The following is a 23,815-nucleotide window of genomic DNA, read 5'->3' as shown; positions in this document are numbered from 1 at the left end:
TACGACATCTTTGAATAACTAAGTGATATCCATATTTTGTTATAACATCATTGAAAATCATTTTCTTAAGCACTTTATTCCTGCTGTGGAACTTGACATGGAACCAAGGTAACTCAGCAATTGGAAGTACTATTATGTTTTTTTACGATTGCGCAGCACAGCTAGGAATGGACTACAACAGGTGCTCCAGGGAGTTAAGTTTCATCCTCGGACGAGAAACCTCACACAATCAAGAGTCCGACAGGAGGTGTCGACTTTGTTTCAACCATAACGTATGTTCGAAACATTTTTAGGCTAAATTTAATTTACCGTCAAAGGTTCTTGTGTCGTGTTCCCTTTGGCTCCTCGATATAGATTGAGTTGAATTGTTGTCCCTAGCCATACGGAGGCATGGATTTGTGATGACCAACAAAATGGAATTGTTTGTTTTATCTACATGAACAAGATCATCTTTTCTGCACTCACAAGGCCAAGGTGGATTAAACTCATAATACAGATTCCATTTGGCGTAAAGGGCAAAATAGTGGTAAAAGCATTATTAATGGAGTACTTAGTCAAGTGCAGTAGTAAGTTTTCTCAACACTGCATTTTAACATGGTAGCTTTTTGGCAACTGAAAGGCTTATGTTGCCGAACGGTTTTTGTTATACCTCTATTAAGAATACGTTTGAATGTTGACCCAAATCTCATCCTGTCACGTGATAGATATCGACTCGTCTGCTAGAAAACAAGATGGCGTCTGGTACAAAGAGTGCTTGTTTTCTCAAATTGACCTCGTCAAGAGTTATCAATAGTTATCATTTGTTTCGTTATACCGAAATACACTTGAAAGGTTATGAAGCTTTTAAACCGTCCTAGATTCCTTACAGTACTCTAGCTGCGAACCAGAAAGCCATCTTGTTTTCAATATTCAATTGTGACAAGTCGATATTAGACGTTAGAGTCAGTCACGTGATTCGGGGAACGACATTGAAATGTATTGTTTCGTCAGGTGGTACAGATGAACCAATAGAATGGCAAGATTCTTTATAGAGGTATAACAATTGATGGTATTTTGTGGTTTCAGGCTGGATTCACCAAGCTGGAACACTCACGTGAGTTTGGGTTCATGCATCAGGCTTCTGGTAAATGATGACACAAAGACTTGTGGAGAATATAATGAATTCAATGAAAAAACAACGAAAAACAGATTACACAATATTAAATGAAAAGACTCAACAATCATACCGAAGAAAGCATCTTTTCTCAAATATATATTAACTAAATATACCTACCTCTAAATCTACCCATTCTCAAACCAAGTTTTCCCCAAGTACGTTTGTGAGTGAGCGAGTATGGTTTTACGGCGCGTTTAGAAATACTCTAGCATTATCACAGGTTGGACACCGGAAAATTGGCTTCACACATTGTACCAATATGGGGAATCGAACCCGGGTCTTTCGGCGTGACGAGTCAAAAGCTTTAACCACTAGGCTACTCTACGGCCCTTCTCCCCAAAGTAAACCCCCGCCACACACACACACACTATATCAATGATCAACCTACATATATACTACTTTACCTACATCTTATCTCTCCCCAACCCAACTACACATTAACCCATTCTGAAACTTAAATAAGAGGGGAACATCTTGTTTGTCAAGAGTCTGTGAAATAGCCTCGTAATATTAGACAGAAGTTTCAGTGTTTGGGAACTCGAGGTGATACGACACTGAATGCTGCAGTACCAGGTCCTTATATACCACTATGGTCAACAATATTATTATTCGCAGACCATAAATCATGACGCGCGGCAAATACAAAGTGATAAACACGCGGCTCGGGCACTCAAGCAGGAAAACACCAAAAGCCCAAACGACCGTGGAGAACTATTTACGGCCAACACTTAATTATAGTGAGTGAGTGAGTGAGTATGGTTTTACACCGCTTTTAGCAATATTCCAGCAATATCACTGCGGGGTACACCAGAAATGGGCTTCACACATGTCGGGAATCGAACCCGGGTCTTCGGCGTGACGAGCGAACGCTTTAACCACTAGGCTACCCGACCGCCCCCGATAATTATAGCGACAAGTGACTACAACATACATACACATTCCGTACTTATATCAAATTTATAGGATGATTCAAATTCTGTTTAAAATTAACCAACGGATGCCCCTGGACGAATTCAATTCCCTACCCTTGGTCCCTAATTAACGCGATTTCCTACACCCAATGTGTTTATATACATAGTTTCATCCAATGATCGAGACAAGTTATTATCTGTCATTGACGTTGTATATCTGCGCAAATGATAAAGATCCATCTGGCAATATTACTGACGATAGTAGCTCTATGTGCAACTTTTGTCAAGTAATACATCTGCTGTTGTCTCCTTCATCTCGTAGTTGGTAAGTGTTTCATCAAGTGCTGGTCGCCATTCCTTCCTAGGCTTTGTAGTATTGATCAGCCTCTGAAGAGTAATTATCAAAGATATCAAAGCTTTGTATTGTCTTACATTTTAACCTTAAAATAGACCCCTTTCGATTCAACTAAAATCAAGATTTACTCACATGCGCTACAGAACAATAATTCTCCTTACCTCTTTGAAAGTGGTACCTTGTTCCTTCCAAATGGCAAACGCCATTCCGAATGGAATCGGAAGAACGGGGCACGTGGCGATGATCCATCCAATACTTTGAGCCCATGCCGGATAGCCTGTCCCACCAAGTGTGACTGGCGAAAAGTTTATGAGTCCTGCTATCAGCAACGCCTGTCATGGAAAATTCAAATTTAAATAAATGTATGATATTGGATATTACTGGAATGTCAGAATTGCATCACAAGAAGGAGGGTTTAGTATTACGTCATGTACTCTTCACCAAGAAGGGGGACACGGGTTGCCCAGTCGTCTAAGGCGCAGCGATTCGCTGTGCAGAGTTGCGTCCCTTAGGCACGCCAGAAATATATGATTGTAGGTTCGAATCCCGGTTCGCCCCGATTATGTTTCTAGGTTTGTCAGCACCATACCCGTGCTCGTGGGTTTCACCGAAGTGGTAAACGTCTGAGACCTGCATCACTTCGGGCTTTCCTCCCACATTAATCTGACACGCCGTGATATAACTGGAAAACTGTTAAAAGTGGCGTTAAACCCAACTCACTCACTCACTCACTTGGTTTGCCAGAACCATCCTGTGCCCATGGGTTCTAAGCCTAAGTCCTGGATCGGGCTTTCCACCTCAGATGCTAACAGGCTGCGATACTGAAAAACTGCTCACAGAGACCAGTTCCAAACTCACTCACCCACTCACTCAGTTATATACTTCTAAATTTGTAACAATTAAAATAAATGGCAACTCACAAAGACAAACAGAGGAGTGACGACGAGCCACATGGGCTTCCATACAGGAGACACTCGATAGCCAATCATCATCGTCAGATCATCATACAGGCGATTTACACCTGTATCAGAAGATAACAACGTTTAAGAACATATTCTGATCAAGTAACGTGTAAGCGTGTGAGGTTATGCCAACATCATGCTTTGGTTCATTTCCTAGCCATCAAAATTTGCCTTCTTTTGTATGTCAGAGAATCCATGTGAACAGATCTCCGGGCAATAATACAATGATAGTATATACAGTAAACTACGGTTATAACGAACACGCTTATAACGAACTAACGGATAAAACGAACTAACTTTTTAGTCCCGACTATATGCTGTAGTAATGCTGTATATTTGCTTATAACGAATTACGGTTATAACGAACTAAAATTAGTAGTCCCTTGAGTTCGTTATAACCGTAGTTTACCGTATAGCGGTATATACAAGGGAAACTAACGTTTTTGATATAACAAGACTGGGAGTCTTGGTTTGCATAGAACTACACAAAACACGAAACTGGCTTCATGTAGAATGCTGTCTTACCATATATCCACGCTAGAACCAACATTTCCGACATCGCCAGCACCATGACTGAGATACTCCCGATGTACCAGTCCATCAGTGTCAACACGTAGATACCTCCCTGGACGGAACATTGTTAACGTTGTATCTGGTTGGTATTGTCCACAGTTTGATTACTGACACGTAAGAATAACATCAACGAATACTTTCCCGCGATTTGGGATGTAACATGTGAAAATGTTTCCCCCGAATGAAGGGATGTCTGTGTCTGTGACATTGCTCAACTGAGTTAATTATTCTCTTGAAGGATGAGCATAGCTCACCTGAGTGAAGGGATTTTCATGTAGGTGTGAATATAGCTCACCTGAGTGACCTGATGTTTGTGTAGTTGTGGATATTATCTCAACTGAATGTAGGGATGTTCGTCTAGGGTTGGACAAAGCTCACCTGAGTGAAGGGATGTTCGTGTAGGGTTGGACATAGCTCACCTGAGTGAAGGAATGTTCGTGTAGGGTTGGACATAGCTCACCTGAGTGAAGGGATGTTCGTGTAGGGTTTGAAATAGCTCAGCTGAGTGAAGGGATGTCCATGTAGGGTTTGAAATAGTTCACCTGAGTGAAGGGATGTCCATGTAGGGTTTGAAATAGCTCACCTGAGTGAAGGGATGATCGTGTAGGGTTGGACATAGCTCACCTGAGTGAAGGGATGTCCATGTAGGGTTGGACATAGCTCACCTGAGTGAAGGGATGTTCGTGAAGGGTTGGACATAGCTCACCTGAGTGAAGGGATGTCCATGAAGGGTTTGAAATAGCTCACCTGAGTGAAGGGATGTTCGTGTAGGGTTGGACATAGCTCACCTGAGTGAAGGGATGTCCATGTAGGGATTGACATAGCTCACCTGAGTGAAGGGATGTTCGTGTAGGGTTGGACATAGCTCACCTGAGTGAAGGGATGTCCATGTAGGGTTGGACATAGCTCACCTGAGTAATGGGGTATTCGTGTAGGGTTGGACATAGCTCACCTGAGTGACACAGGAAAATCCCAGGAGAAAGCCTACACCACATACGATAGCTGTTATAGGTAACTTTCGATGTCCTAGAGATCTTGGGAAGGCGTCTGTGATGGCACAGACTATCGTCTGAACGTGAACGAACTGAAGCATGAAAAGAGTTAAAAACCTTAATATATAAACTTGTTGAAATGTTATTCAGGGTCATGCACGTTAAGGTGATCTCATTGTCGTTATTATAGTTGAAGTAAAAGGATCGAGTGCTCTAATCACGTCTCATGCTCAAGGTTTTCGGGGCGGTCGGGTAGCCTAGTGGTTAAAGCGTTCGCTCGTCACGCCGAAGACCCGGGTTCGATTCCCGACATGGGAGCAATGTGTGAAGCCCATTTCTGGTGTCCCCCGCCGTGATATTGCTGGAATATTGCTAAAAGCGGCGTAAAACCATACTCAATCAAGGTTTTCATGTCACCAACATTCTTTCAAATATAAAGGCAAACGTTATTGTAACGTGAATATTTGTTATGTGAATGGCTGACATGGTGCTGATGCGACTCACTCACCACAATTCAACACATGTCAAAACTATGTTGAAGAATCTTGAATCATAAAACGCTCAGGTACTATCCATTTTGATGGCCCGTTAACGCTCATCTATGTCTGTCTTATAGTTAAGTGTTTGTAGACCTTCATCATCAATGGAGTTAACCGACCAGTTCTCATGATAAGGCACAGACTCAGCTCGCTTATTGAAAAGCAAAGCCAAATCTTGATGTCTGGGCGTGTCAAGCGTGTTCCTGTGTTAACTTCTATTTTCGTTTTCTGGAAATCAATGGAGTGTCTTAGAATCTACCTGACTGTCCATACCGACGAGGAACAGCATCAGGAAGAACAGAACGGACCACAGCTGAGACACCGGCATTGTCGCCACAGCGTCGGGGTAGACCAAAAATGCCAGACCAGGACCTGCGGTCAATAACACATCTACCATCTGAGGTGAGGTGAGGTGAAATGGGGTTTAACGTCGCGTCCAAGATTATTGCACATATATAGCGACGTGCATGTACGTGTGTGTGTTTGTGTGGCTGCTTGTACTAGTCCGGACTGATGCCGATTTATAGTGCTAGCTCACTGAGATACCATGTCGCAGTTTAACATGAATACCCCACACAGACACAGTATACTGACTCCGAGCCGACCAGTCCTTGTTTTAACCCCTTAATGCCGAATGCCAGACAGGGTAACAACAATTACCATCTATTAACGTCTTTTGGTATGACGCGGCCGGGGATCGAACCCCGGACCTTCCGCTATCCATGCGGACGCTCTACCACTAGACCACGGAGGCGGTCTCCACCATCTGATTGCAGTTGAACAGTTAGTCACGTTTTTATGACGAAGGTTCGTGTTGCATTTGGGGGCGGTCGGGTAGTCTAGTGGTTAAAGCGTGCGCTCGTCCCGACGAAGACCCGGGTTCGAATCCCGACATGGGTACAATGTGTGAAGCCCATTTATGGTGTCCCCCGCCGTGATATTGCTGGAATATTGCTAAAAGCGGCGTAAAACCATACTCACTCACTCACTCGTGTTGCATTTGAGAGATATTGTCATGATAGTTTATGTTCCATAGACATCACCATAAACCTGTCGAAACAAACTCTCTCTCCAATACCGTTTATTGCACCTGCTCGTGGTGATGTTAGGCACACTGGGAAACATTATTACCAACCCATCACATGTCATCAAACTGTTATTGGCTGTAATCTACAATTACACCGATTTATCATAACATATCATATTGTAGTTATACGCATTGTTCAAAACGTCAATCCAAGAGAACAATCAGTCTCGACTATCTGCCGTAACAGATATTTTTGGGTGCAAAAGGGAAAACAGTGTTGGCAACTTGCTATGAACATGGAACACTCAAATATGCAACGTGCAGATGGAGTGAACTGGGTGGTGGTCTGTTCACGTTAATGACTTTTTCAACTATACAATTCTTCATGCATGTTTATGCGACCATGCTACGAGGGAAGTGTGTCTGACTAGTCTTGGCTGTACATTTGCGAAATGGCTTACAATCGAGACTGGTTATTGTCTGGCGTTGACTTTAGGTCTTTGGTGTTAGTGACCAATGCAATACAATATTTTATGTTGCAACGTAGCGTACAGGCTATGCCTTATTTAAACTTCTAAAAAAATAGTATCATGAGATGAACCATGACCTTTTTTGTTCCAATATTATTGCTGTTGCGGTATTTTTGCTTCTTTATGTTATGGATCACACGTACCTTCTTTGACAACAGCGGAGATGGGCAGGTTGGATTGGTTGGCCATGTAGCCCAGGAACACGAAGATGATGAATCCTGCAAACAAGCTGGTGAGGCAATTCACCACTGGGATCACTAGAGCGTCTCTAGAAGGAAAAATGAAACCAATGTAGAAACACGGACCAAGATGTACCTTGTTTGTGCAGCGCGTAGTGAAATTATATCATCAACCATCGATGTTGTATGTCTGAAGGTAAATTAAAGTTATTAAGGTATCATATAAATTTGTTATGTTGGTTGGTTGGTTGGTTTGTTGTTAACGCCGTACTAAGCAATATTCCAGCTATATGACGGTGGTATGTAAATAATCGAGTTTGGACCAGACAATCTAGTGATTGATATCATAAGCATCGATCCACGCAATTGGGATAGATGACCGTGCATCAACCAAGTCAGCGAGCCTGACCACCCGATCCCGTTAGTCGCCTTTTAGGACAAGCATAGTCGTCTTTTTACGGCAAGTATGGGTATTGAAGACCTATTCTAACCCGGAATCTTCACGGGTGCAAACTTCCACAAAAAAATGAATACGATCTACTTCAAGCCTCTTTCCGCTCAAACAATTTGCTGAGATATCATTGAGTTTGAGAGTTGTGACTGAGATGTAATGGACATATTCTCTTGCAAGCTGAAGCATTTCGGAGAACAAGATAACCTAAAAAGCTGGATATCCAAGCAAGGAAACAACTACATAGTTTTGGGTTGGGATGGTTTAAAATACGAAACTCCAAGATGACACAATACACAAGTTGCATATCATCATCATCAAGTGTTCACGAAAAGTGTAGATGGTCAATGTGACTGATATGCTGCAATACAGACGTCAACGAAGATGAAACAAAATGAGCACTTGTTTTAGCCACAATAATGTCCATACCTGTAGCAGTTATTGTGGAATCTGTTGTAGCTAGCCAGGGTAGATATTCCTCCCCATCCAATACCCACAGAGAAGAACACCTGGGCAGCGGCATTACGCCATACCTTAAACACAATGTTAATAACACCTCTGTAGTTCTCAATACTCCACCTTGTGTACCATGGCAAACATCCTACTGATGATTAGCACTTATTTGCAAAGCAATTTACCAAAGAAACCTTTTGCTTGTTTTTGTCTAGATATTTTGTATTATTTCAGTCAAACGAACGTCTAGGGTGGCAACTCATATGCACTTTCACTTCACCACATACATTTAATTCATCAAATGGAAGTTTAAACACAAGAATGACCGCCTACGTGGTCTAATGGTAGAGCATCCGCCCAGAGAGCGGAAGGTCCGGGGTTCGATCCCCGGCCGCGTCATATCAAAAGGCGTTAAAAGATGGCACTTGTTGTTAACCTGTCTGGTGCTCGGTATTGAGGGGCTTAAACAAGGACTGGTCGTCTCGGAGTCAGTATACTGTGTCTGAGTGGGGTATTCATGTTAAACTGCGGCATGGTATCTCAGTGAGCTAGCACTATAAATCGGCATCAGTCCGGACTAGTACAAGCAGCCACACAAACACACACACGTACATGCCCGTCGCTATATAAGTGCAATAATCCTGGACGCGACGTTAAATCCCATTTCACCTCACCTCACCAAACACAAGAAGCATAATGTTTACTCAAAAAGAAAATAACACCTTAATATCCAAAAGCTTTTCCCACTGAGGTATAACATAGTATCTGATTCCTTCCACAGCACCCGGCAGCAGCAATCCACGGATAAGCAGAGCTATGAGAATCAAATACGGAACTGTGGCTGCAACATACACAACCTGCAACAGCATATACATTAATCATCAATGTGCCAAAGGCATATATAATTCTTATACCTAGGAAACGGGTAGCAAATGGTCTTACAAGGATAGTGCTAAATATATTGGTGTTATATTGGTAATTATTAGGTAGTTAAATGATTATAACAAACTTCCCAACAGAACTAAATTATAATACATTACAACACATGGAACGAGTAACGATACCTTGCCCGATGACTTGATGCCCTTTATAAGACTGAGGAACACTATCAATCAGGCTACCAGTAAACACAGGAGTAGCTGCCTACGCATCAGACATAGTATACACTTATTGTAATGACAATACCTTGCCCGATGACTTGATGCCCTTTATAAGACTGAGTAACACTATCAACCAGGCTCCCAGTAAACACAGGAGTAGCTGCCACCGCATCAGATATAGTATACACTTATTGTAATGACAATACCTTGCCCGAGGACTTGATGCCCTTTATAAGACTGAGGAACACTATCAACCAGGCTCCCAGTAAACACAGGAGTAGCTGCCACCGGACGCTTCCGGCTTCACCGATTCCTGAGGACATCTGAAGAACGTGATTGCTGAAATGTGCATACAAACAAATACCGTTCAATTACATAAAACGTGTTTTTCACTTCATTGGCCATTGCAGCTACATGTACGATAACACCCATCCAGTGTCACGACATGTCAAGAGTATTTACATTGTGTGCGCGCCGGTTTTCACGTTTCCACCTCCATAAAGGGATGTGATGAAGTCTGTTCAATATGAATAAATGACCACAAAACCCACCTACTTTATTACCAGCCAATAGGGGAAAGTAGAGTGGAGAAGACATTTTTGAAGACATTAGATATGAGACAGGCCTTTGCATGTATTTTGTGACGGGTGTCAGGATATGGTCTTTTTTTCGCCCGCGCCTGGTATTATCACTGGAGATTTCTAATGACTATGGACATGGTTGCCACACTTGGGTTCGGATGGGGGTGGGGGTGGGGGTGGGGCGGACTGGTTTTATTTTTTAAAGGGTAACAATCATTAGTCCTTACTAATGTGTGAAAACAAATTTTCCCCAAGTAAAAGAAATCCCGAAAGATTATTCATTCCTGGACATGTGTAACTATTTACCTCATCAACCGGTAATCATTTATTAACTATAATCCCATTTCTCTGATGAGGCTAATGACCAATCCTTCCAATGTGATCTACATGAGGTAGATGTTTTGTTAAATTAACCATGAAAAACACATTGTCGATACATGATATTTGCCTATACAGGTCACAAAACATGTTTATGTTGTGACAGACATGAAAAGAACGTGCATTTGGGGCCTGGGATGCCAGGCAAACGTAAGCCTATCGTGAACATACATGTACATAAAACTAATCATAGACAACGTAAATCATGGCACAATGAATGATTACCTTATGTTTATAACAGTTTATCCTACCAAAATGCATGTTTAACAGAATGTGTGCAATAACGAACCTCCAGTATTCTTCAGAAGACGAGACCATTTGGATTGTGCTATTAGTTGACAGAGTTGTGACATTGACGCGGCCTGATGAAGCACTCAAATACGATGATTCATTGGCGAGAAGAGACGAATGTGTTTGATTGGTCGCGCTTTGACACAGGTCAGTGTTCCACTCGTTACCGCAGGTGCTCCAGGGAAGGACTGAACTAAATGACTGCACGAGGTAGTAGAGGGTCCAGGCGAGAATGACGTTGTAGTAGACGCTGACGATAGCGGTGAGGACAACCATGCCATATCCTATGCCTTGAACACAGCGAAATTCAATGTTAGCGATGATAACGACTCACATATATAAATAAAAGCGACAAAGAAGGTTTTCAATAATTATAATAAACCTCTGACAAATGCAAATAGCATATGTTTATGAATCACTATCAACTGGTGATGATACTAGGTATTCGCGAAATGGTGATTGTGTCCTGCCCAATCGGCACCCGTCACAAATACATGTAAAGGCAAGTCAACTGTTCACCTGAAACAAACGGAACATATGGTACAAGTCTAACTGCATCAGTCACTCTTGCTCAGACCGTTGACTGAGTGACAGAGCTAGTTTTAACGTCGCTTTAAACAGTATACCCGTTTTATAACGGCACATTGTAGGAGAAAAGCCCGAACTCATGCATGTCTTAGACAAGAAATACTGCTGACAAGCCTAGAGTCATAATCAGCGGCGTCTTGTCACATCAGTTTGTCATTGTTAATCTCATTATCTGACTTCCAGAACTAATCAGATTAACGTTTATCTGTTTATCAGAAACATGCGCCCATGTCGTTCCAGACATTGCCTGTCTTACCTTGAAACAAAGGGCAGATAATCCACACACGTCCAGGACCGAGGTTGGAATACTGACAGTATAACACTTCCAACAAGATGGCGGGCATTGCGCACACAAACATGGCCACGAAGTAAGGGATGAGGAAGGCGGCTGTGAGGAAGCACATGGTTACAGCACATCAGGTTTTATAGTCCGATTCAAACAATTTGTGAGTACGTTGGGATTTTAACTCCCTACCCGAAAAGAGTGAATATTCCTTTGAAACATATATCCATTATTAACGTCCAGGACACATTGAGAATGTATGTGCCCTGCATGTATTCACCTACGCCATCTCCTATACTCCTTCAAATTTGTCTTCTACCAAATGTCCATAAGTTTAATGTTCTTTTATCTACAACCAACACAAAGCTGATGATTAATATCGCTAAATATCTGTATCAGAGTGAAGAAGAGAGAGCACGTATTTTATCATTGTGACTGTTGCCATAAATATGCTAAACATTTTGTGCAAAGGGTCTGTGCCCTGTACTGTGCTGAATGAAGAATTAATTAATAATATTCAAACCTTGTCTTTTATAAATTAAAATGCTTACCACTTCCACTTTGAAAACAGACGTAGGGGAATCTCCATATGTTGGACAGTCCGACCAAGCAACCGATGATGGATAGGAAATAATCCAGCCAGCTGGACCAGTTCTCTCGCTTTGTCGCCATCTTTGCTTACACCAACAGTAATTCCAAGAACTAATATGGTGTCACTGGATTCAGGGTTCCCTGGCAACAAATTCCAAGGCCAATATCACTGCAGCATCAGCATCACAAGAAGAGTCTGGCAGGAGTTGTTGATTCTGAGACAAAGTAGAATATTCTTTTTAAAAAGTACTATGTTGTTCAAGTAAATTTCCAGTTTTTATCACCAACCAATTGACAATTCTCACAACATTTCCAGTTGAGCTACAGTGCCGTAGCAATACGAATATAAAGAATCAAACATGTTGTTTGTTCGTTGTCTGTTGTACACAAAATGGAGAAAATTGGAGAACAATAACCCCGTCTTTAAAACTTGGAACAGCTTGGAATATGTTTGGTATATAATACCCAACAGTTTTCAACATACACAATCATTGGGTTGAAACGGATATATCGTGGCTATAAAATAGGATGGTATCATTAACCTTAACAAGAAGAGAAATGACCATTCACGTTCGAAGATACATTTACCAGTGAATGTAAATATCGTAACTGATAAATGATTGTCATAGGTGTTGACAATGACATTGATTCAGGTTTAAAGTAGGCATCACGTTTAAGATAAGGTAAATAAACTATGTATGTGTTGTTTGTTACGTTAGGAGATATAATTGTTTCTACAATTACACCGTCCGTGGGGAATACCATATAGCTGGGCCGAAAATGCAATATTGGGTATCCTACTCTGATATTATGAGAGTAAATTTGTTTCAAATCATTTGCAACTGGTAACATCACATGTTAAGAAGTACTTCAAGAGATGTACTGGAACATGTGTTACAAGATTCTAGTGGAATCAGGCACACGTACCTAGAACATATACCGGATTGAAGTGAAGGATTCAGCGAGAACAGGGGGAGGGGGTTTGCTCGTGGGTCATACTAAGTGATAGTGATGTTATGTAATATGTACAAGAAAGCATATTCAAGTATCCAATTGAGTTGATTAGAATATACTTGCGTCAGTGTATTTTATTAACGCATTTGTTAAACACATACAATAAGAGATCAGATACACGCATAGTGCTTTGACTTACAACTATGTCCTCCAGTGGTACGAATGTGCTGGGATCAAGTTACCACAATACCTTCCATGTACATGCACTTACGCTGGACGCATGCCACATGATGACAGCAGATGATTAATATCCACAAGATAAATAAAGAACGGCACATATGTGATTTCAAAAAAGAGAGAAATAAGAACATTAGCACAAATAAATCGCCTCATCTTGTAATTATAAGAGTTCAAGATACCAAACTGCAATCGAGCCTATTTAGTTTCTAACATTTGATTGCGTTTAAACATTTATCTTTCTTGCTTCGATCATATCCACAATGTGATCGAAGAATGTCTTTGCAGCTTAGTATGATTAGGTCCAATTTCGCCTACAGTCACTTTTGAGAAATAGTGATGTGGTGTGTAATGTGACAGAGAATCAGTGAGTGAGTGAGTGAGTTTGGTTTTACGCCGCTTTTAGCAATACTCCAGCAATGTCACGGCGGGGGACACCAGAAATGGGCTTCACACATTGTACCATGTCGGGAATCGAAACCGGGTCTTCGGCGTGACGAGCGAACGCTTTAACCACTAGGCTACCCGACCGCCCCTAGAGAATCAAGAAGTCAATATTTTGTAATAACATTGTGTAGAGGATAAGTTAGACACAGCTGTTAATATCAAGATATTAAAAATGCAACTGATCTAAAACAACAAATAGTTATAAGGACTTTTAAAAGAAACTACACAGCCTCCTGAGTGGATTCTGATTGTTGTTCCGTAACACTAGACCACTGATCATACCAAACACTTGCCAAACGCAACAATCAAGTTATTTTTTTAACAGACTTTCTTTATTCAAGATAACATACGAGGAATATAGGCGTTAATCAATGTGTAAACACAGGTTGTACAGGTAAATGTACCACAATGTTACGACAGAATTTTGATGGTTTTATGTGCCGTATGAGCTTCATGGAGTTTGTTGGGACAACATGGGACATTGTTAATTCTGTCTTCGTACCCAGACGACGCGACCCTACGGTGCCCATAATTTCAATCATTGAGTGAGTGAGTGAGTTGTGTTTTTACGCCGCTTTTAACAGGATTCCAGTTATATCACGGCGTGTCAGATTAATGTGGGAGGAAAGCCCGATGTGATGCAGGTCTCAGACGTTTACCACTTCGGTTAAACCCACGAGCACGGGTATGGTGCTGACAAACCTAGAAACATAATCGGGGCGAACCGGGATTCGAACCCACAATCATATATTTCTGGCGTGTCCAAAGGACGCAACTTAGACGACTGGGCCACCCGTGCCCCTTCGTGTCAAAGCATATCATTCAAGCCAGAACTTGTATCACTTCAGTACGGTTTATGCATATTAATTAACAGTTAAAAATTATAAGAGTAAGTTCAAAAGGTTCAAGGGAAAATGTTCGTTGATGACATTACATCCATTATCAGAAATTTGTTTCGTCGTTATTCGTCTATGCGTGAGTGAGTGAATGACTATGGTTTTACGCCGCTTTTAGCAATATTCCAGCAATATTACGGCGGGGGACACCAGAAATGGGCTATTCGTCTATGATACCTCGATTGTTTTTGTGTTACTGCCTCAAAAACATTGATATTTATTGATTCATAAATATAAGAAAGTGTCATTATTCACAGTTTATACGTTTAATAGTGTTATTTATGGCATATCACACCATGTTTGTACATTCAGATATGCTAGCATGCTGAGAGGAGAAAAGGGAGAGAGAGAGACAGAAAAAGACAGACAGAGCGATAGTGGTTGGTTGGTTTGTTGTTTACCGCCGCACTCAGCAATATTCCAGCTATATGACGGCGGTCTCTAAATAATCGAGTCTGGACCAGACAATCCAGGGATTGACACCATGAGTTCGATCCACGCAATTGGGATCGATAACATGCATCAACCAAGTCAGCGAGCCTGACCACCCGATCCCGTTAGTCGCCTCTTACGGCAAGCAAGAATGTCATGCAGGGCGACAGTGAGTAAGATAGTGAAAGGAGGAAGGGGAGAGCAGAAAGTGGCACAGAGAGAGTATCTGCAAGCTGTTTCTAAATTACCTTGTTTTGCACAATAGACGTCAGCCTTCATAATCTCCCCATCCGTTTGAAACAAGCTGCTCCCATCAACATATAGGGTACGTCTGTCAATGGGTCTAGCTCGACGCTGTGTTAGGTATGGAATCCTAGCAGGGACAGTGTCGCATGGACGCGCTTTGGTAAAGTTTGACACAGTTTGCTTGTATTTGTGAGGGCGACAATGCGACAACCATGTCCCTTCTAGGGTTCCATAGTTATCACAGTTTCTTGTCTTATGCTTTATATGTATATATTTAGCTTCCATTTCATGAGAGAGACTTCCTGTTTGAATTTAATACATGTCAATGCAGGTGTCTTCTGTATGCTCGCAGTGTTCAGGTATTTCGATGAATGTGGGTTGATTGTAGGTATACACTGAGTCATGTATACAGTCATGGTGAACCTTTTCAAGTGTACTTGAAAAGACACAATTGTCAGCTAAAACTCGTACTTCAATTATCACGCAGAGGGTTTTCCGAGTTGATTTGTGTTGCAGCAGTAGACACTCACTACGGATTAAGCATCACAGGAGACTGGTAATGCAAGCGAATAATTTTGGACAACTGGTAGACGTCATACGAGACGTTACCATACCCTTTAGCTCGGTTAAATCTACAAGTAAACCAGGTCTGGATTGAAAACACAATATGCTTATTTATGACAGACTTTAGACAAATGAAGACGCTGTAAGTGCCCAAACTTAATTCGGATAAATCTTAGTTCTTTATTCCCATCGATAGATACTGAGAGTGTGTAGATTACCTACTTTATCAGCCAACAGAAAGTAGGCGCCCCAAAAGTAAGACAATCTATGTCACTGTGTCTGCTCAAGCATTGGTCTACTTCATAACTCAACATGAAGTGTACACTCCTAAAGAAAACCAAGCAAACTTTGAAAAGTTTCGTTCTCACTCGTTGTACGTCGCGCTGTGTCACAGGTACTCAAAAAACACGTTACGGTCGGGTAGAGAGTATATAAAACCTCAACGTCAGACAACGAGAAGGGAGAGGTCTGGCTGGAGCAGTTTCAAACATTTAATTTGGTGCTGACTCAGCATAATTGCTAAATGCTATTGAGCTTAAGCTGAAACTTGGCTACTTCAGTTCATAGGGCGTGAAAGGTCATATATTAGCGGTGGACATTATTAAAATGGATTGATAACAGAAGAACAGCAGTAAGAATTCATGGTTCTACAGGTAAAACTAGCCATTTAAGTAATTTGCATAAAAATAAAGGGTATTTTTGCTGCCTGATCTGGTACTCCTGTCATACGACAGCGACCCGTAAACAATCGAATTCTGTCAAGACAATCTGATGACACGCCAGCAAGTTGACTTATTTTGTAAAATCGAAAATAAACCATGTTAATTTTGAATAATACGTCTGCTGTGTATTAGTACATATATTCTGCTACTTGCAATTCAAGAGAAACATTTAAGAAATGTATTCGTTTTGCAAAACAGTGAGTGAGTTAGTGAGTATGGTTTTACGCCGCTTCAAGCAATATTACAGCAATATCATAGCAGGGGACACCCGAAATGGGCTTCACACATTGTACCCATGTCGGGAATCGAAGCCTGGTCTTCTGCGTGACGAGCGAACGCTTTAACCACGAGGTTTCCCGACCGCCCCTCCTCTGCTCAAGACTTTCGACGAGTATGACTACCAGCAACATTATTCGTCAACGTTGTCTTCTCTCCAGAAATGATTGCTCAGCAACCTCAGCAACCACAACTTATGTTTATCCCTCACCATGGAGACCGCCTACGTGGTCTAGTGGTAGAGCGCACGCCGGTAAGCGGAAGGTTCGGTGTGCGATCCCCGGCCGCGTCATGCCAAAAGACGTTAAAAGATGGTACTTGTTGTTACTCTGTCTGGCACTCGGCATTAAGGGGCTAAAACAAGGACTCGTCGGCGAGTCAGCGAGCCTGACCACTCGATCCCGTTAGTCGCCTTTTACGGCAAGCATGGGTTGCTGAAGACCTATTCCACCCCGGAATCTTCACGGGTCTCACCCATTAGGAACAAACTCGATGCGACTGATAGACAATTTCCGAAATAGGACAGTATTGAGAAGGATATTACTTAAGTAAGACAATGCTTACCTGGAGCTCAAAGTCCACTTAGTCGACAAACTGAAGGAAAGAGTGAATATCGTTGAGAAGAGTGTAAGATAGATGAGTGAGTCCTCCGATGACTGGGTGGGAGACAAAGCCAGAATGAAAGCAGACATTGAATCACTCAAAGATAAGTCAACTGATCTTGAGGGAGAAAGTCGACAGAATATGTCATTAAGAGACTCATTAATTGATCAGAAGGTACGGTCTGTGCGGGATAACCTCATATTTACCAATATACCCGAATAAGTAACACTGGTGGTGTATATACCAGGGATTTTATCAAGGGAGAACTTCAAAATGGTTCCGACCGCCTCCGTGGTCTAGTGGTAGAGCGTCCGCCCGGAGAGCGGAAGGTCCGGGGTTCGATCCCCGGTCGCGTCATACCCAAATACGTTGAAAGATGGTACTTGTTGTTACCCTGTCTGGCGCTCGGCATTGAGGGGCTAAAACAAGGACTGGTCGGCTCGAAGTCAGTATACTGTGTCTGAGTGGGGTATTCATCTTAAACTGGGGCATGGTATCTTAGTGAGCTAGCACTATAAATCGGCATCAGTCCGGACTAGTACAAGCAGCCACACAAACACACACACGCACATGCACGTCGCTATATAAGTGCAATAATCTAGGACGCGACGTAAAACCCAATTTCACCTCACATCTCAAATGTTGCACTATGTTTAACTTTAAACGAGTACATAGAAAGGTGCTCATAGATCGTCAGGCCAGTCAGGAGATCTGTCATAGCTAAGTTACTCTACATGACGGAGAGGGGTTTTGTACAGTACCAGGGGAAGGAAATAAAAGGAAAAATTCCAAATCATAGAACAATTGCCGGAGGAAATCCGACAATACCGAAGGATACTCTAATGCCTCTACTCGGAGAAGTGAGGAACAAAGGTCAGAGAGCTTCAATGTCAGATGATAAATTGTATATCTAGAATGCATTGCATACTGGCCATTCACCGCCACCCTACAGAGTGGCCCAGAACAGACGACCGGAAGACAGCAGATTGATGCTCTCATAGAAACACACGGGTGGTCGGGGTAGCGAGGCCTGCCACACACTATCTCAGGATTGGAACATTGGAGAGAATTCCCCAATTTTTAGGACCAAACTTGACACACCAAAGAATCACAGACAGTCATAATCTTCAAGTACTGTGAGTACATACCCAAAGCTGACGCTTAGATAACGACAGTAACTCAGTATTGTGTGTTCCCCGCATGCGGTGCGAAGAAGAGTTGCTATAAATTCTTCTCTCACACAAACCAAAGAAAACCAAGCAATTTGTAATCACGTGGATCACGTTTAACTGACAACTTTAAGTCTATGGTTAAATCTAAAGAGATAAACTTACCCTCACAAAGCAAAGTAGCTTCCAGCAGCACATTTGTTGGTGAGAATCAAATCACGACATTAGTGTCACTGAATGACTGAATAACCACTTGTTATTCTCGTCAGGTAGGTTAATGTTAATCCATCAAACCTCGTTGATGTAGGTCATGAGCATTGTATTACCAATGCTCAGAATATTATAAACACTACTGATGATGTGAAATATGTACATGTAAATAGTGACCAAAATTTGGACAACAATGTCCTCGTCATTACAGATCTAGACTCTGTGCGTGAAAAGCCAAATCACGATGGTGCCAGTACTGATCCGTGCAATACCTTCCGGCATGCAATGTTGATTTTCAAAGAAGTCACCGTAGTATCAGTGATGATAGTACTAACTTAATTGACCGCCTCCGTGGTCTAGTGGTAGAGCGGTAGTGGTAGAGCGGAAGGTCCGGGTTTCAATCCCCGGCCGCGTCATGTCAAAAGACGTTAAACGATGGTTCTTGTTGTTACCCTGTCTGGCGCACGGCATAGAGGAACTAAAACAAGGACTGGTCGGCTCGGAGTCAGTATTCTGTGTCTGAGTGGGGTATTCATGTTAAACTGGGGCATGGTATCTCAGTGAGCTAGCATTTTAAATCGGCATTAGTCCAGACTAGTACAAGCAGCCACACACACACACACACACACACACACACACACACACACACACACACACACACACACACACACACACACACACACACTCACGCTATTTAAGTACAAAAATCTTGGACGCGACGTTTTACCCCATTTCACCTCACCTCACCAATTTAATCACTGACAGTATAACTGACGGTGATAATGGACTTGATGTTGTTCGTCTCGCAAGTCGTAGTTTATGTGGTCTTAGAAGACGGCTTGAATTCCCCGAATTTGGAAATCTTATTCCCACTAATGATATAATAGGCTTTCAAGAAACGATAATTTGCATATGATCCTATACATATAGGATCATATGCAAATTGAAGCTAAAAGCTGTTTTTGCAATATAGAACAGCGGAAGGAAGAAGATCAGGAGGTATTGGCCTTACGGGATAGGATCATTATTATAAATACATCACTTAAGTTGAAGAGGTAAATGATTTCTGTATGTGGTTTAAATTATTAAGATCCATGTTTGGAATTGACAGTGATGTGTATTTAGGAGTGGTGTATCTGCCCCCAGAAGGATCAAATGTCTGTTCGGACGATTTGTTTTACCAACCAGAACGTTCTATACTGTCAATGTTCTCTGCTTCTTTAAACTGGCTGAACAAGAAACCTTAGCGATAATACAATGTTTGATAAACATATGCTCGAAGAATCATGGTGAAAGGCTGACTGACATTTGTAAAACTTTAAATCAATTTATTTGTTACAGTTTATTTGCAAATGTATATACTGTCTCCTTGAGAAATCTTGAAATATCAGTCTCCCACTCAATTGTATTATTACAGCATAAAAGAAGGAGTCCAGCCGCAAATTTAAGGAATTGTAAAAGAACTTGCTCAACCATATGTATACATTCACAATCCCCAACATCGGCACAATACAGTGAGAGTGATAACACCATAACATCAAATGCTGTAATAATACGATATAGTTTACAAATAATGGCATTTACAAACATTCACCTCTCACCAGTCACGACCGCATTTACACATATCTGGACAATGGTATCATATGTGTGTATTCACAGGGAAGAACTTCGTGGACTTGGCCCTCTACTGCTGAAATGTAACTTGGTTTTATAAAAAGTAATATTGATCTGTTTGTGTGTCAAGTTCCAGATACCCACTCAGTTTACACCTGACGGTAAAGCCTGCTCGTTTGCATCTCTCATCACTGGGATTCTATGTGTGCAATATTTCTCGTAACAGAGGACGAGTGAGTGAGTGAGTGAGATGCGTTAATCGCCGCTTTAATCAGTATTCCAGTCATATCACGACGTTTCAGCTTAATGTCGGAGGAAAGCCCGAAGTGGTGCAGATCTTAGACGTTTACCACTTCGGTGAAACCCACGAGCACGGGTATGGTGCTGACAAACCTAGAAACATAATCGGGGTGAACCGGGATTCGAACCTACAATCATAGGTTTCTGGCGTGGTAAACGTCTGAGACCTGCATCACTTCGGGCTTTCCTCCCACATTAAGCTGACACGCTGCGATATAACTGGAATACTGTGAAAAGCGGCGTTAAACACAACAAACTCACTCACTGTAATGTAATCCAAATGTTTGAATATGACCACGTACCCACAGTTCGGGATTATGTATACGGTGCTCCAGAAAACACATGGGTAAAGTGTGATGAGGAAATGATCAACAGAAAACATGTAGATTGTTCAGTTGCACGCAGGTAAATGTTCTATGTTGCAAAAACGAACATACATGTATATCTTTTTTTCTGCTTTGTAAGTTTAAAGTTTTTAAGTAACAAGTTCTTCCGCTTTGTAATGCTTTTGATTATATTAGACATACTTTGTTGAAATGGTTTTATCATGTCGTTGTTGTTTGTTTGTTGTTTAACGCCGAACTCAGCAATATTCCAGCTATATGACGGCGGTCTGTAAAATAATCGAGTCTGGACCAGACAATCCAGTGATTGACATCATGAACATCAACCCACGCAATTGGTTGGTTGGTTTGTTGTTTAACGCCGCACTCAGCAATATTCCAGCTATATGACGGCGGCCTGTAAATAATCAAGTCTGGAACAGACAATCCAGTGGTTAATATCATGAGCATCGAGCCACGCAATTAGGATCGATGACATGCATCAACCAAGTCAGCGAGCCTGACCAGCCGATCCCGTTAGTCGCCTTTTACGACAAGCCTAGTCGCCTTTTACGGCAAGCATGGGTTGCTGAAGATCTATTCTAACCCGGAATCTTCACGGGTCCCCACGCAATTGGGATCGATGACATATATCAACCAAGTCAGCGAGCCTGACCGCCCGATCCCGTTAGTCGCCTTTTACGACAAGCATAGTCGCCTTTTACGGCAAGTATGGGTTGCTGAAGACCTATTCTACCCCGGAATCTTCACGGGTCTGTGGAACGAATGAGGTACTGCAGAAATGTTGTGAAAAGATCGCAAAACCACAAGCACATAAAAGCCTGGAGCCGAACACACCAACATGAGGTGCACTTGCAACAACACCTGTTGGGCTATAAAATCGTTGAACTTTCATTTGCATTTGCAGAATGCGCGAAATACGCAGTATGTCGGAAAGCGCACGTTAAATCCCCTCTGACCTACCATTTACATGCCGTCACATTCTTACAGCAAGTGAACTGCGAGAGCATGCCGCGACTGACGGAAGCCTAACACCATGGCCGACTGCAAACAAGAGAATCATCTTCAGCTGAAGCAAGCCTTTTCCACGTAGCACCAAGCACATTTGCGAGACTGTGGTACCGTTTTCAGACACACTGGACAATGTGCCTTATGAAACCTCGGTCAATGATGATAATGTTTGCAAATTTTGACCAATCGATTAGTATTTTTGTTGATAATGTACATGATATATTAAATATGCATCTAAAATATTTTTTTCTTTTTTGTGTGTGGGTTTGCTTTTGCAGAGCATATTAAACGAAATCCATTGTATTCTGTATCATATGCATAAAGAAGGAATAGAGCACCTTTTGTGCCCTTTTGGATGTCTTCTTCTTGTCTGAATGTCAAATATTTACATTTCACATAGATGTCCTATGAGGAAGTCCATGTACTTGTAGGGGGCACGGGTGGACCAGTCGTATAAGGCGCCGCGATTCGCTGTGCAGAGTTGCGTCCCTTGGGCACGTCAGAAACCTATGATTGTGGGTTCGAATCCAGCTTAGCCCCGATTATGTTTCTAGGTTTGTCAGCACCATACCCGTGCTCGTGGGTTTCACCGAAGTGGTAAACGTCTGAGACCTGCATCACTTCGGGCTTTCCTCCCACATTAAGCTGATATGACTGGAATACTGTTAAAAGCGGCGTTAAATCCAATTCACTCACTCACCATGTACTTGTAAACCATTCGACAAAAAAGAAGCGGAGTAGAATGTGGTTTACGGATTTATTCTAAAAAACTCAGAGGAGATAATATAAATAAAATAGAACTTTAAAAAGAAATACAACATATTTCTTTTTTGCAATATGTGACAATTTCTTGCTTGTTGTCAGGTAGGGGTTAAATATAATAGGAGGTCTGTATTCAGTATACTGTAGTTTGCTAGATAGTTTGCTCTCAGAACGTTTGTTATGGCCTAAATCGGTGACAAATATGCCTATCATGTCCATATAAACTAGTCAGATCTGACAAACACCTTCATGTATAAAGTCAATACTGATGTTTTGAGCCGATTATTATGGCGTTGCTTGGGGAAACCGATTTAGAACATCTATGAACTCAATCTGCTTGGGTTGGGTATTTTTCATTTGGGGCAGATACTTTGATATTTGACTTGGCAATAATAAAACAGGTGGCTTGGTATGCTTTTATTTTTTTCCTCTTTTGCAAAATCTAGGGTAGGCGGATCTGTAAACCAATTTATTTAAAAAGAAATCACCTGAGGTTAAGAGACCTGCGGTTTCTCCTGCATACTTAACAGTTCCTTAAATTGGAATCCTATTTTGAAGCAAATGAAAAGTGTCAAACACAGGAATGGTAAAATCCCGTGATTAAAATTAATATTGACACGGTAACCTTTGATGTCATCGTGAGTAATTGTAAATGACGCGTTTTATGTTTAAAGAAATGGTTTTACCTGTGTAGGCCTTTACTGGTGATGGGACGTGATAGTCGAGGAAGTGGAGTAAGAGAGTCATTAATGTAACAGCTTTAATATCGCATATTCATCATCCTCCCAATCTTTTAATGCAAAAGTTGGTTGGTTGGTTTGTTGTTTAACGCCACACTCAGCAATATTCCAGCCAAATGACGGCGGTCTGTAAATAATCGAGTCTGGACCAGACAGTCCAGTGATTGATATATCATGAGCATCGATCCACGCAATTGGGATCGATGACATGCATCAACCAAGTCAGCGAGCCTGACCACCCGATCCCGTTAGTCGCCTTTTACGACAAGCATAGTCACCTTTTACGGCAAGCATGGGTTGCTGAAGATCTATTCTACCCCGGAATCTTCACGGGTCTTGGGTAGCCAG

The 23,815-nt window shown here is 41.8% G+C and overlaps 1 protein-coding gene across 2 annotated transcripts; it reads right to left on the bottom strand.

Annotated features, from left to right (window-relative positions):
• Nucleotides 1-1,163: 1,163 nt before the first annotated feature.
• On the bottom strand, nt 1,164-18,721 carry LOC125378652 (sodium- and chloride-dependent glycine transporter 1-like). 2 transcript variants are annotated; one of them, XM_048394530.1, is made up of 14 exons: nt 18,652-18,721; nt 11,901-12,155; nt 11,323-11,454; nt 10,477-10,768; nt 9,435-9,567; nt 8,851-8,985; nt 8,105-8,208; nt 7,189-7,313; nt 5,748-5,860; nt 4,910-5,041; nt 3,910-4,009; nt 3,343-3,443; nt 2,584-2,754; nt 1,164-2,454 (listed from the first exon to the last, which is right to left on the bottom strand). In XM_048394530.1, the coding sequence occupies exons 2-14, from the start codon at nt 12,019-12,021 to the stop codon at nt 2,335-2,337; spliced, it is 1,779 nt and encodes a 592-aa protein (XP_048250487.1). In that variant the 5' UTR covers nt 12,022-12,155; nt 18,652-18,721; the 3' UTR covers nt 1,164-2,334. The 2 variants fall into 2 exon arrangements, with proteins under 2 accessions (XP_048250487.1, XP_048250488.1); XM_048394531.1 differs by lacking the exon at nt 18,652-18,721 and adding an exon at nt 17,279-17,610.
• Between the last annotated feature and the right edge of the window lie 5,094 nt (nt 18,722-23,815).

This window comes from Haliotis rufescens, unplaced genomic scaffold (genome assembly GCF_023055435.1).
Source record: "Haliotis rufescens isolate VD_foot unplaced genomic scaffold, xgHalRufe1.0.p SCAF_13, whole genome shotgun sequence".
NCBI classification, from domain to species: Eukaryota; Metazoa; Mollusca; class Gastropoda; order Lepetellida; family Haliotidae; genus Haliotis; species Haliotis rufescens.
This window is presented reverse-complemented; position numbering and strand designations above follow the sequence as displayed.

Coding starts and splice junctions, on each gene's coding strand:
- LOC125378652 (XM_048394530.1), bottom strand. CDS start 12,021: ATGGCGACAAAGCGAGAGAACTGGTCCAGCTGGCTGGATTATTTCCTA. Junction 8,209..8,850: donor AAAAGCTTTTGGATATTAAG/GTGTTATTTTCT, acceptor ATTGTGTTTAAG/GTATGGCGTAATGCCGCTGC. Junction 2,455..2,583: donor AAGGTACCACTTTCAAAGAG/GTAAGGAGAATT, acceptor ATTACTCTTCAG/AGGCTGATCAATACTACAAA.